General features: G+C 57.0%; 2 protein-coding genes across 2 annotated transcripts; both read left to right on the plus strand.

Moving 5' to 3' along the window:
• Window positions 1-5,677: 5,677 nt before the first annotated feature.
• On the plus strand, window positions 5,678-6,121 carry LMXM_32_1160 (conserved hypothetical protein; the record flags this gene model as incomplete). Its single annotated transcript, XM_003878318.1, has 1 exon — window positions 5,678-6,121. The coding sequence occupies one exon, from the start codon at window positions 5,678-5,680 to the stop codon at window positions 6,119-6,121; it is 444 nt and encodes a 147-aa protein (XP_003878367.1).
• Window positions 6,122-8,422: 2,301 nt separating this feature from the next.
• LMXM_32_1170 (conserved hypothetical protein) lies at window positions 8,423-12,595 on the plus strand (the record flags this gene model as incomplete). Its single annotated transcript, XM_003878319.1, has 1 exon — window positions 8,423-12,595. One exon carries the CDS (start codon window positions 8,423-8,425, stop codon window positions 12,593-12,595), a length of 4,173 nt encoding a protein of 1,390 aa, XP_003878368.1.
• Window positions 12,596-13,029: the final 434 nt, after the last annotated feature.

Below are 13,029 nucleotides of genomic sequence, written 5' to 3' on the forward strand. Positions count from 1 at the left end.
CTCACGTTTTTATCTTGTGTTGTGATCCTCCCCGTTTTCCCCGGCTCTGCTTCGGTGTGGTCTTTTGTTGTTGTGTTTTGATTCACTTTTTCGCCGTCGAACACGCTCCACCGTCTCCGGCGAAGGAAACCGCGAGAACGAGCAAGGGAAAGTATTGCGTGCAACGACAATGCGGGTGGAAACAAAACAAAGCGACCGAAAGGCGCGCAAGCCATTTTTTTTTTGTTTGTTTTCTTGGCATGGAAGCTCTTTGGTGATTTGGTGATTTTTTGTGTTGTTTTTGCCTTTTGTGCTGTCGTTTGCCGTCATCTTTGGTGCATCGGTGAGGATGTGCCGGTGTGTGCGATAATGTGTATTCCTCGTCGTTTTGGGTGTTTTCTCTCTCTCTTCTTTTTCCTCTCCCTCTCCCTCGTTGTTGACAACAACAAGGAAAAAAAAGAAAAGGGAACGCGCGTGTGCGCATGTGAGTGCTTCCCGATATGGGCACGACGTACGCGCAAATCAACGCCGCTCTTGCTACCCCCATTGGCAAACCCGCATGCACAGAGACGTGCACGCACGCACCGTCTCTCGTGCTCTCACTTGGCTACGACGAATCGGGAATAGCAGCGACAAACATGGGCATTGATGGTGAGCAGGGAAGGGGTGTCTCCTGTGCGATCTTTGTGAGGCATAAAGAGGAAGAAAGGACGACTCGATATGCGCTTGAGGCAGGTAGTTCTTTTTTTTCACCCTTCAAGGGCTCATTCAACGCCACCGGACGCTGAGGAATGCAGGCACGTCTCTCAACCTTGTACGCACGTTCAGCCCCATACGTGCGTGCACCGTCAGAACTGAGAAACACCAAAAAAAAAGAAAAGGTTGAACCAGCAGAGAGCGACTGACAGAACAAGAAAAGTATTTCTTTTCTTCTGTCTGTTTCTGGCTAATTGTGCGTCTCTGTGACGGGAGGAAAATGACAAAGACTCTCCTGCTGGTCATGAAGATTATGGCAGTGGGTGTTATTGCCCATGCAGCGCCTCCTCTGTTGTCCAGCAGCACGGCCGGAGGGTGCATGTAACTGTGTACCGTTGTTGCCCCCCAATGTGTTTGGTGCGCGTGGGAGTTGGGGATACGGGGACAGAGAGATGAGGGTGGAGAGGTGGTGGTGAAGCGAAGGACAAGGTGCAAAGGAACGTATGCGCAAGCCGTGTTGTGCACAATGGAAGGGAGTGGAGGGAAAGAGAGACGCTGGCGTGACTCTGCTGCTTGCAAAGATGCGTTGATTCGGTCTCTCCCTCCCTCTCCTCCTCATCCGCTCTTTTTTCACCTCCGCACTGCTACCACCATCATCGCCACCAGGGCCGTCCTCACCTCGTCTCCCTCAGCGCACACACACACACAGATAGGCGCCCCGAATACACAAGTGTTTACTTCTCTTTTATCGCGATGTCTACTATACGAAGAGACAACAGCTCACACACACCGTCCCCCCTCCCTCCCCTCCCCTCTCGCGATGGCCCGAGGACCATATAAGCAACGCAACAACAAAAAGAGGTAGGGGCGAGTAGAGGAAAAGAAGGAACACACAACAGTAGCACGAGCGTGACCTCTTCGCTCTTTTTTTTATTTTTATTATTTTACATGCGTGTGTGTGTGTGTGTGTGTGTGTGTTTGTTTTGCCTGCGCATTTTTCTTTGTTTTTTTTCTCTCTCTGTTTACAACGCTGGTGGTGCGAGTCCGCGTGCGTCGTTTCGTAGTCCCCACAACGACCAAAAAAAAATCCGTCAACCGTCTATTTTCTTTTGCAACTGTGTCACGACACCTTTACCCATTTCTCCTTCCTCGAGCGCTCTTCATGTTGCCCTTCTCGTTCTTTCCCCCCTCTCTCTCCCTTGTCGTTGAAGCTACCTTATGCGGTGCGTGCGTGCGTGTGTGTGTATGTGTATGTGTATGCATTCTCGTGTGACTTTCTCCCCTCCCTCCCTCCCTCCCCTTTTTATACAGATGCCCTTTTTTTTGTTTTTTTTCGAGTCCCCTTTTTCTCGCTTATTTTGTGTGCGTTGTGGGTACTGTTCTGCTTGCCTGTATGTCTGCCTCTCCCTCCCTCCCGCCACCCTCCCTGCGCGATCTGTGCGTGTGTGTGTGTGTATGTGTGTCTGTGTGTCTGCTCGGTGCGGCGTTTTTTCTTTGTTTGTTTCGTTGTTTGTGTTGTTCTAGGTGTGTCCTTTGGTTTTTCTTTGATGATGCACCGCCACTCTCCTCTTCCCTATCTCTCTTCTTGTTACACTGGTCTCCCCTCTCCCCCCCCCGCCTGCTTCCCGTGGAAAGCGGCGCCGTGCAGTCTGAGTGTGTACGTGTGCCCACCTCCTCAAGAGGGGGAACGGCTGTTTTTTTTTTTTAGCCACACGCAGACGGGCACACACGCACACACGCAGAGAGAGTGGCGTGCACCAGAGGCCCAGAAGAACCGCATTCTGTGCCAAGCAAGAGAGAACAGAAAAAAAAAAGAGCACGACGCGAGTGGCGACGGAGAGGCTCGTCGCCGGTACAGCCGAGCCCCGCCATCGTTGTGCTGAGTCTCTTTTCGGTCTGCATCTCTCTTTTCTTTGACCGACTCATCTTGATGGTGCACTGGGCACCCCAACGGAGAGCAGAGCGTCCAAGAAGGTGGCGAAGCAGGTACGTGGCACTGCCACACGATTCCGGCAATGAACAGACAAAACGCCTGATGTGGATAGAAGAGTGCAAGAGACATCGCTGCACGCAGGCGAGCCTGTGGGATGGAGTGAGAGGGGTCAAACGTAGGAACGAGGCGTACCTTTTTTTTTTGTGTGTGTGTGTGTGCGTTTTCACGGTGTCCATCTCCCTGCCGTACAGGAGGAGTCAAACGCCACTCCAGCCCCGGCCCCCGTCACACGCTGCAGCGATGGAAGCTCCGTTATACAAGCAGAGCCCGGCATCGAATTCTACCCACCACCACCCGGCTCGCCGGTCGCCTCACAGCCGCTCCCCCACCATGCCGGTTGTCACCCCTGGTGCACACCCCTCGGGGTGGCTCAGGCGCCCCACATTAGTAGATAGCGAGAGACTGGTTAGGTGCATTGGGTCGCGCTGACACTCTGCCCATCATTTGGATGGCGCAAGCGTGTGCACTGTCGCGGGTCGCTCTGACGCAACCCCACCCAGGGCCTCACTGCCGACATCAGCAGCGATGCATCGCCCTAACCTCGCCCCGTCGTAGGCACTTGGCCCTGGTACCACCAGAGGTGGTTCGGCATTCGTCAGGGACGGAAGTGCTGACTGGCTTCCTCCCACACAAGGTGGGTGCGCAGGAACCCTTGAGATATCACGCTTCGAGGTTTGCCCCCTCTCCTCGTCATCGGGGGACGCAGCGGCACAGAAACGAAAAAAAAGAAAGGAGACTAAAAGGAGCAGAAGGGGAAGAGCCGCACCGCGCACCCTACGAAAACTTTGGTGCGTACGCCAAGACTACAAGCCGAAGAAGGAACGGAAGAAAGACGTTGGCACAGGAAAGTCCATCGCCAAGGAAAACAACTAAAGATAACAATAAAAACGGGAGGCCGAAGCGCAGCAGCAAGGCCCAAAGGATACCAGAGAGGAAGATAGCAGTGGCGAGGTGAGCGCGAGTGGGGGCCGCCCAAACACTTCGCTAGTGGAGAAGAGGCAAAAGAAAGTCGTCTAGCACAGGCGGCACTGTGGTATTGCCGTAACCGACAAGTGGATGGGTGTGCGCGCATCTGTATGTGTATGTTACGGTCGCTGTACCATGAAACACGCGCTTTGGCTAATCGCTTGAACACCACTCTTCGGGCTTCAGTTCCTCCTTTGCCTCCCAGCACCCACCCACACACACACACACACGCCCGCGATTGCAGTCGCCACCGCGGGCCGATGACTTGTGTGCCGACGCATGCTCGTTTTCTTCCTCGTGCTTAATCTGAAGGCGATTCTATACGCTCCTAATCTCAGGTGGATGTCAAACGTAATCGTGCTTCTCCGTGTTGGTGCGCAGGTCAGCGCAGGCCGCGCAGACCCTCCATTTTTTGTTGTTGTTTGGCTTGGCTTGGCTTGGCTTGGCTCCCCCTCCTCCCTCCACCCCTCCTCCGGCTGCATGTGGGCATGTCTCAACGCTTCTGTTTTTTTTTTGTCTGTGAGGCATGTTTGACTTCACCTGTTCTTGATGTGCTCTGGCTCTCCCGACTGTTTTTTTTTTCTTTGTCCTGTTACTGTTTCTGTCTTGTGCGACAACAGGTACTTCTCAGGCGCACGCTTTTGTTTCTTCCTTCGATTTGTTTCTTGTTTTTCCCCCGTTCTCTCGAGCAGGCAGCACTTCGGCTGCATATAATGAAGCGGAGCATGGATATAACCGCGCTCACACACACACACATACGCTTGCATGCCTACACTCTTGTACGTCGTTGGTGGATTTTTTTTCTACTCCTTTTTTCCCCCTTCTTTTGGGGAGGAGGGGGAGGGAGGGACATGGCTTTGTCAGCCCTTTTCTTTTCGTGTGTTTTCGGGGTTTCTTTGCTTCTCCTTCAGCGCTCTTACTCTCTTACTCTCTCTCCTCCTCCTCCCATCTATCTGTGTGTGTGTGTGTGTGTGTGTGTGTTTTCCATCTTTACTGTTCTCTTCTCCTCCTATTGTTGTTGTTGGGTTGGTTGGTTTTTCCTTGAATGTGTTTTGTTTTGCGTCCCCTCTGTGCTTGCTGTCATTATTCTTTTTTTTTCTCCCTTCTGGTTCTCCAGCATGCCCACCCACCCACTCACTTCACTTGTCCCCCTGCCCCCACCCCACCCCACCACACGCACACGCACCGCCCGTCTACGTCTACGTCTACACCACCTCCTGTGTGATTTCCGGAATGAATTCGACAAAGAATAACAGAAGAAAAAAAATGATCAGTATATATAATTCCTTTTTGTGTGTGTGTGTGTGCGTGTGCGTGTGCGTCCCCTCTTCTCCCCCTCCTCCCACACGCGCGCACACATCACCCTTTCCTGGAGCTGTTCAATCCTCAAGACAATGTGAAACGAAAACCAGTCTGTTTTTTGTTGTTGTTGTCGGTGTTATTCGAGAGAGGCCAATGTTCTCCGCGGCGGCAAAAGTCGCTTTCTCAATGAATCCATGTGTGCCCACGTACGTTGTTGTTCGTTGCTTCCGTCATGGTATCAGATACGCGCACGGCTTTCCAACGTGAGACATGCGACGATACAGAAGCAAGCTGGCTGAGGAGCACCTGCTCCGCCGCACACAGCGCAGCAACCATCAAGGTCCAAAAAGACACCGTGCATATGGGTGGCAAAAGCCCCCTCCCCCACGCACTTCCCCTGTTGACTAAAGGAGCACAACATGTGCCCTCTCGCGCGGCGACATCTCCGCCCTCATCAACTTGAAATCATATTTTCGCTCTCCTCCCCCTTCGCCTACTTGCCGTGCTGCGGTTTCCTCGTGCGCGCTTACTCGCATTCGCACACGCGCTCGCACACATTTTTTTTCGTTCCCAAGTCGGAGGAACCTCTCGCTCTGCTCACTGCAAACTCTGCATCTCGACCGCGTTTTATTTTTTTTTCGAAGGCTGTGTACGCCATTTTGCTTCCTACATCCCCGCAGCACTCTCTCACGCACACCTCCACTCCCCTCCACCATGCCGTACGTGTCCAGCGCATCAGCGATGATCGCTGGTCGCTCGCTTCTGCTGTCTCAGAGTCGCCTGGGATTCCACCGTGCTGCTCTTCTCGGCGGCGCTGCGGGGAATCTGCGTGTGTCTACTTGTCTATCGACGGCATCTTCGGCCACCAGCCGCGCACAGAGTAGTGCTCTCACCGTCTCCAAGCGTCAATACCTCGGATCCACGGTTCTCCCAAACTTCGCAGCCCACTGCACTCAGATCGGCGCCTGCACGTCCCTCTCCACCATCCTCTATAGTCCCGTTGGCACTGCCATGATGATCGTGCTTGCTTACAACGTCATTGTGATATGCTCCAAGCATGTAAACTACTCGCTGGAGATTACGGCGAAGGACTACGTGCAGGACCAGCAACTGCTGGTCATCATGCGCTACGGCATTCTTAGCTGCATTCTTCTCGGGATGGAGGTTATGTTTATCGAGATTTGACATGCTGCGCGGAGGGCATGCATACCTTTGAGCATGTAAGCCTGTGTCCCTGTTCAATTGTCTGTACCGGGCTTGGGCACGACGAAGCCGCGCGAAGCACTTGCCTCACCTTTTGTTCTCGCCTGTTTTCAGAAGGCGGGAAGGGCATCTCGTCTGCGGATGCGTGTTGCTGCTGTTTCCAGGCCATGCGGAATGTCGGACTGGAGTCCACAGCTCCCCGGCCCGGCGAGTGTGTGTGTCTCTTGGCAGTAAAAGAAGGGGAAATTCCGTCCTTATCCTCGTTATGCAGCCTACTCAGTGCCTCGCGTGTCCATGGGGCGTGGCGCGCAATCCGGGGTAGTCTAAAGCTGAGAAGATGCGCGCCGTACGATATCGGGCGGATCTGGAGAGATGAGAATGGCGCCCATCTGTTTGTTTTTTTTTCTCTTAGGAAACACACGGCACCGACGGACTGGGAGAGGCCGACGCCGAAGAACGGGAAAAAAAATATATAACATGCATCCGTGCAGAAGCGGCACCGCACTGCCGCCTCTTCCCGTGGCCTTTTTTATGTTCTGGTAGAAAACAAGTCCTTCCAGTTCGCGGGTGCGCCGTCGTTATTATACACACATATATATAGTTATATACATACATATAGTTCTATATATATATATGTATAATATGTGTACTGTTTTCGTTTGGCTGAGGTCTTGTATCAGTGTTTCTGATTTGTGTCGTAGCGTTTGTTTGGTCGGTTCTTCCCCCCCCCCCCCTCCCTAGCATGCACGTTTAAGAAGTACCTCTCCTCTGTCTCCGTGTAGGTATTGTTTGCCCATGATGGTGCCAGCCACCGCACCACGGTATCAGGGCCCAGTGCCCCCACTCGGTGGGGAGCCCAAGAGCCTGCATCCTGTCCTCGGGTGCGGGTGCGAACTCTTGGTGCCAGCGGACAACTCAGTGCTGACGCGGTGCGGGAGAGACGTGCGGTCATGATCACGTTTGCATCAGCTCACCACGCATCGTGTCGACGACTCAGCACGTAGTGGAAGAAGCGATCCGCACCGATCACCCCCACCCCATAGCACACGCATGCAAGACACCGCGGCACCTGCTGCATCTGACCGGGTGGGCCGATGAGGCGCAGATGCCGGAAGCATGGTGAGAGCACACTCGAGTGGCACCACCGAGTCCACCAGACTCCCATGCGGAGAGTCTCCACGCCATATTGCGGGATGCCGCGGCTTGAAGCGACTGAGAGAGCGAGGCAAGGCACACGGGCAAGGCGCGCAGGATCTCAGCAGGCCCTGACCTGAGGCTGGCCGACATCCTCTCTGAGCTCACCCGGCATGCGAGTGCCCACCCCCCCACGCCTACCACCCGCATGGCAGGCGTCACTGCCTGTGCCCTCGAGCAGCACCCTGGACGCAGCCCGCTTTGGATCGATGCGTGCAGCCCAACCGGGTCTCCGTCTGGCGCTGGTCGCGCAGCACGTGCCCCAAGAAGGGATGCAAAGAGCCCGTTCGGGGCATGGCCCCGGTGCAAGGGCAGGACGGCTCAGCCTAGAGGACGAGGGGATGTAGCCGCAGTGTTACAGGGGTGGATGAGCTGTGGTTGTGTATGCGCATAGCTGTTGGCTTGTTTACAGCGGAATAACACGCTGAAATTATTTAAAAAGAACGTTATCCCATCGTCATTTGCGTCTGTGCGTGCGTGTGTGTGTTTGTGTGTGTGTGTGTGTTTGCGTGTGTGTACCGATCCGATGCGCATCTTCTAGGACAGAGGAGAGGTACATAGAGCGACGAAGAGAAGTCGGAATGCCGCGTCTATTCCCCACACTCACGCACAGGCCCAGCAACCCCCTCCCTTCCGTCTCAGCTTTGTACGTTGAGCACCACACAGAACGAGAAAACAGAAGACCACTCACACTATGTGGCGGATTGGCAGCGTGGTGCGTGTCTGCTCTCCCCGCTCCAGAGATGGGGCATGGGAATTTTACGAGGAGTGGCATGTCGTCCTCATCGGTCACTTTGCGCCGGCGTCGGGCCCCACCCCACTCCCTATTACACCCTTTGACGACCTCATCCACCCCCCCCGCTCGAGAGCAGAGGGGTTGCCCTCGAATTCCTCTCTCTGCTGCTTCTCACCGTCACTCTACGCCATGCAACCCTGATGTACTGGATGTTACACCTCTCTCACCCCTTCCTCTTGACCGTCCTTCTATCGCCCTGCACATGAAGGCTACCCAGCGCTGTACACCACGTCGCACACCGCCACCCACGTGCCTACATCGCGCGGACAGATTGACTAGATTCAGTTCGCGCCATGTCGTCCGAAGACTACGAAGAGAGCAGCGTCGCCTCTGATCCTGAGCGTGAAGCGAATGATGATGCCGAGGCAGAAGACGCCGAATCAGCGTCCGACTCCGCAGAGGAGCTGAAGCCGCGATTCCTACACTCCCCCGACAGGGAGGCGGTGGAAGAGGAAGAAGAGGAGGAAGAGGAGGACTACGACGCGCTCAACGACGCACCCGCGCCAAAACCGCTCCCAAAGACGATCAGTCTGATGCTGCCTCGGAAAGCGTCAGCGGGAGCGGCGTGCGAGCCAACGCGCGTGCACGTGTACCTGACACGTGGCATGATTGGTCGACCTCTGGAACGAGGTGCCCATAGCACGGACAGCGACGGCGATGGGAAAGATGAGGAGAGCGCTGCCTCGCCAGTCGCTCCACAGGCAGCGGCAGTAGGGAGAGGTGGCGCCGACGATGCCGACGAAGGAGAAGATGAAGTGAGCAGTGCCGCCGCTACATTGCAGGGCTGCTGCGCAGTCCACCACCACTACGAGACCGACTACGCGGCGCCCCTGGCAGCACTGCGGCGTCGTCTCATCCTTCGGCACCTTCATGGTAACCAAAAATGCCAGCAGCGCTTCCTGCTATCCGAACGCGCACGCGAGAAGCGGGCGCTTCAGTCACCCCACGGCGGCGCAGCAGGTGAGGAGGGGGAAGGGAGCGGCGGCAGTGGGGAGGAAGAAGACGACGACAACACCGACCCACTCGAAACGGTGGTGTGGCCGTGGACAACCGTGCAGAAACCGCCGCCGTACTGGCTTCCAGCTCTTCTATCCAACGACATTCACACATTTCAGCGCGTTCTTCAGATCATGTACGGCTGGGTTATTGCCCCAGACCCGCACCCGTCCGACCAGCTGCAGCTCGACGCGGCTGGGCAACTTTGCATCGCGAAACCTGATACCAAGAAAGAAAGGGATGACGAGGACGGCGATAAGGCAGACTCTTTACTCGCCTCCGGCGTTTCTCCTGGCGTGAGCAGTAAGGAGACGAGCACCGACAGCGCGAATCTGGAGAGCCCGGCACGCGCGCGGTGCACGTCGAAGAGCTTGCTCGGCGCCTTCAACGAGTGTGACGTCGACGGAGAGCAGCGCCACTCGGACGAGGAGTTGCCGAAGCAGCAGCACGACCTGGCATCACAGGATAGCACCGACTGCTCACGTGCGATGCTGAGCATTTGCACAGCACCGCCACCTGTCGCCGCACTGCCGTATTTCCCATTTGCCGAGTACGAGTTTTACATTGTGTTCGACGAGGCTAGTGAGGAGTGGCAACTTCTGGACACACACCCGCTCTTCGTGATGGCGGCCTGTCGGCGCCGACGAGGAGACCAGATGAGCCACAAAGGGGACCAGCCGGAGGCCGAGACGGGGGACGGCGCTGCCCTCGGCGGTGACGAGGAGACCGCGAGCGAGGCAGAGAGCGAAGGAGAGGAAGATGGCGAGGAAGAGGGCGAGGAAAAGGTGAAGGGCAGCTGTCACGTTCCACGGTACGCACTGGACACTATAGTCCCTGTTAGCCCCGTCATTCTGGCGGCGCTCTTCTCCCCTGCTGCGTTGCGGTGTTGTCTCCTACAGCCTCTTCAGACAGAGCCGCGCAATGAGGACGACTCCGATGAAGCGGAGGGCCATGACATGGACAGCGGCACGGCCGCTGCAGCGTCTCTGCGAAGTGTCTCTCCTCACGCTGTGCTGCGAACCTTTGACCAAGCCTGGCTGTCTGTGGACATGTTAGTTGCTCTCCCCATTTTGGCGACCATCTGCCGCACCCGGCAACGTGTCCTGCAGCAGGATGCACTGCGAATCCCCTACACACTCGGCAATTTGTGGATCGATGTGAACCCCCTCTATGCGCTGCCCGCCTTCGCCGACGTCGACAATGCTGCCGGGGTCGATGGGGTGCCTCTCTGGAGAGCGCCGCCGGGGCAGCACCCGGAAGACGACGACGGGGACAGCGATAGTGGCGAGGTTTCGGCAGCGGGGAGCACGATGAGGGTGGCAGAACTGTACTCCCCACACCGGTGGGGCACCGCACTGGACAGCATCGCTGACCCGGGCCAGTACGGCCGCCTGGTGTTGAGCGCTCTGTTAGATGCCGGCCTGCTCCCTACGCGGCCGGTAGAGCTGGCGATCTTCCATCACCTCAGTCTCTTGCGCCTGACGCTGTGGTGGTGGATGCGGTTGCCCCCGAAGCTGATTCAGAAGTGGGGTGTCGACGCAGTAGCCGATGAGCACGTCGCGGATGACAGTGCAGACGACAATGCCAGCACGGCGGAAATGTCTGACGAGGAGGCAGAGGACGAGGGCGTAACCGATGAGGAGCTGAACGAGATGACGGTCGACGATGTCACCGAGCTCCTCCTGCAGCGCATTGAGATGATGAACGACCGTGACGCCCGCTTGCGGAGGCTCCGCTTGCGCAAGTGGCGCCCAACGGTGGTGTTTGCACCGCTTCTTCAGCGTGTCCTGCTGGAACTGCAGAGACGCCTCGATCGCATGAGTACCGTGGACGCGCACCGCGTACCATTAGCCCCGTCGAAGTACACGCTGCAGGAGAGCGTGGCGCGCACGTACGTCGCAGAGCGACTTGAGAGCGGGCATCCGCACCAGGACCCTCTCGTGACCGCCGCTTTTGTTGGTATCGCCGGTCGCGTCCCTGCTGCTACTCACGAAGCGTCGACTGCGCCTGTGGCAGTTGGAGCTGCACACGTTGCCGCCGTACGTCATCAGCGGCTGTATCAGAGCGACCTCGTCCTCCTCCTGTTGGCCCTCACGACGACACCAACACCTCTGCCCTCGCGTGCCGCGACGTTCCTCTACGTCAGCAACCGATTCACCGCCGTTGTGGAGGAGAACGCCTGCGCGGCAGAAGAGAAGAATGTGATGGAGACAGAGAGCAACGACGTCGACGCCCACACCGCACTTTTCTCGTACCTGCTGGAGGTGAAGTCGATGCGGTTTGTGCGGCGCCCGCAAGACCGCACCCGCTCCGGGACCACCAAACTGCTTCTGCTCTGCGCTGTTGACTTCTGCTGTGGTGCGACGCGGCAGTGCGTCTTTGGACACCTACCGCCGTTTGAACTGTTCGGGAGCACCGGATATTGCCCCCTGTCTGATCTAGTCCAGGCGTGGTCGTCCACCTGCAGGAGCGACCGGAACGGCAATTGCTCCAAGAAGGCGGCCACGGTGCAGTTGTTTGCTTATTATATGTGGAATGAGATTCGATGGCGCTTGCGCAAGGGTCAGTACAGCGACGCTGCGGTTGTCAGGATGTGTGAGCAGCTGCCAGAACTTTTTGAGCTGATCGACTCTCACAGCAGCACCTACGACACCATCCTAGCTCACCTCAACGCGGAAGCAGCAGCGGACAGCGAAGCCGACCGCGGCGGCGGTGACGAATCGCTGAGCGCGTTGGTAGCGGGAATCCACACCCCGTCCACTGATACCTCGCTGCGTGCCTTCGGAAAGCAAAATTATGATGTTGCATCTTCGCCCGCAGCCGCCGCACAGCGCAAAAAGCATTCCCTAATCAGCACTGAAGTGCTCCACGCCATCCGAGCGGAGGAGCGTGAGGAGGCCGACCTCGCCCCCACCTCGGTCTCACCGCCTCTCACGCTGGCTTACCCCAACGTCTACAGTGCGGATGTCCTCGAGTCAAAGGCGCGCGTCAACGCGCTCTGGCAGTCCTTCGCAGTTTCCCCGCACACCTACATGACCGCTGAGACGCTGCACGCTTTGCTTTTTGGTGTGGATGCTCACCACAGCGGAGACGCGGCGAGTGCCGCCAGACGCGTCAACGGCGACACTCGCCGCTTTCACACGGCAGCCTTGAGGGTCATGTTCGAGAACGGCATCACATCTGTGCAGGCGTGTCCACTGAATGGCCCAGAGACACCCGCCATCGAAGAGGCGCTGCAGCGGGCGGACCTGTCAGCAGTGAAAATTCTCCTAGGCCTCGGCGCCGCATCACTGCGGGACACCTGCCGGAACGGTAGCGCAACGTTGCAGTCGTGTGCAGAGAAGTTATTTAGCCCGGCCGAGATGGATGTCCTTCGCTTTGTGGCGTGCAGGAACAAGTGGGTGATGCAGTCTGACCCGCAGCTGCATTTCGGCGCCCGTCGCTTCGGCAGCATCGTGGCGAACTCGTGAGACAGGAAATGCTGGACAGAGCGAAGGGGCACGCCGCTGCATGACGTGTTCTACCCCCTCCCCTCTGCCACCGCCCGAGCTCTCCTCCGGATGGGACAGAGGCGCGGAGGAACGGCCACAAAAGGCGGTGTCGGTGTTCGCACGCTCTTCAGTGCTGAGGTCTCTTCCTACTTGGCGGCACATCCACTCCCCAACATTCTCTCTGGGTCTCCCGCTTTCTTCCCGGCGCACACAGGTGCGTGCGTACTGTTGCTACGGCGGCCCTTTCTATCCCATGTACGCCCCCCCCCAATGGCTCGTGTGTGTGTGTGGGTGGGTGGGTGTGCATAACGGTTGCGTCCACACCACCGTCACCATCCTCTTCAGGGTGCTCGTCCTCCTTAGCCCGTGCACACTGGAAATCTCATCTGATGTACAATAAAGAATCCTTCACG

This window comes from Leishmania mexicana, chromosome 32 (genome assembly GCF_000234665.1).
Source record: "Leishmania mexicana MHOM/GT/2001/U1103 complete genome, chromosome 32".
Classification (NCBI taxonomy): domain Eukaryota; phylum Euglenozoa; class Kinetoplastea; order Trypanosomatida; family Trypanosomatidae; genus Leishmania; species Leishmania mexicana.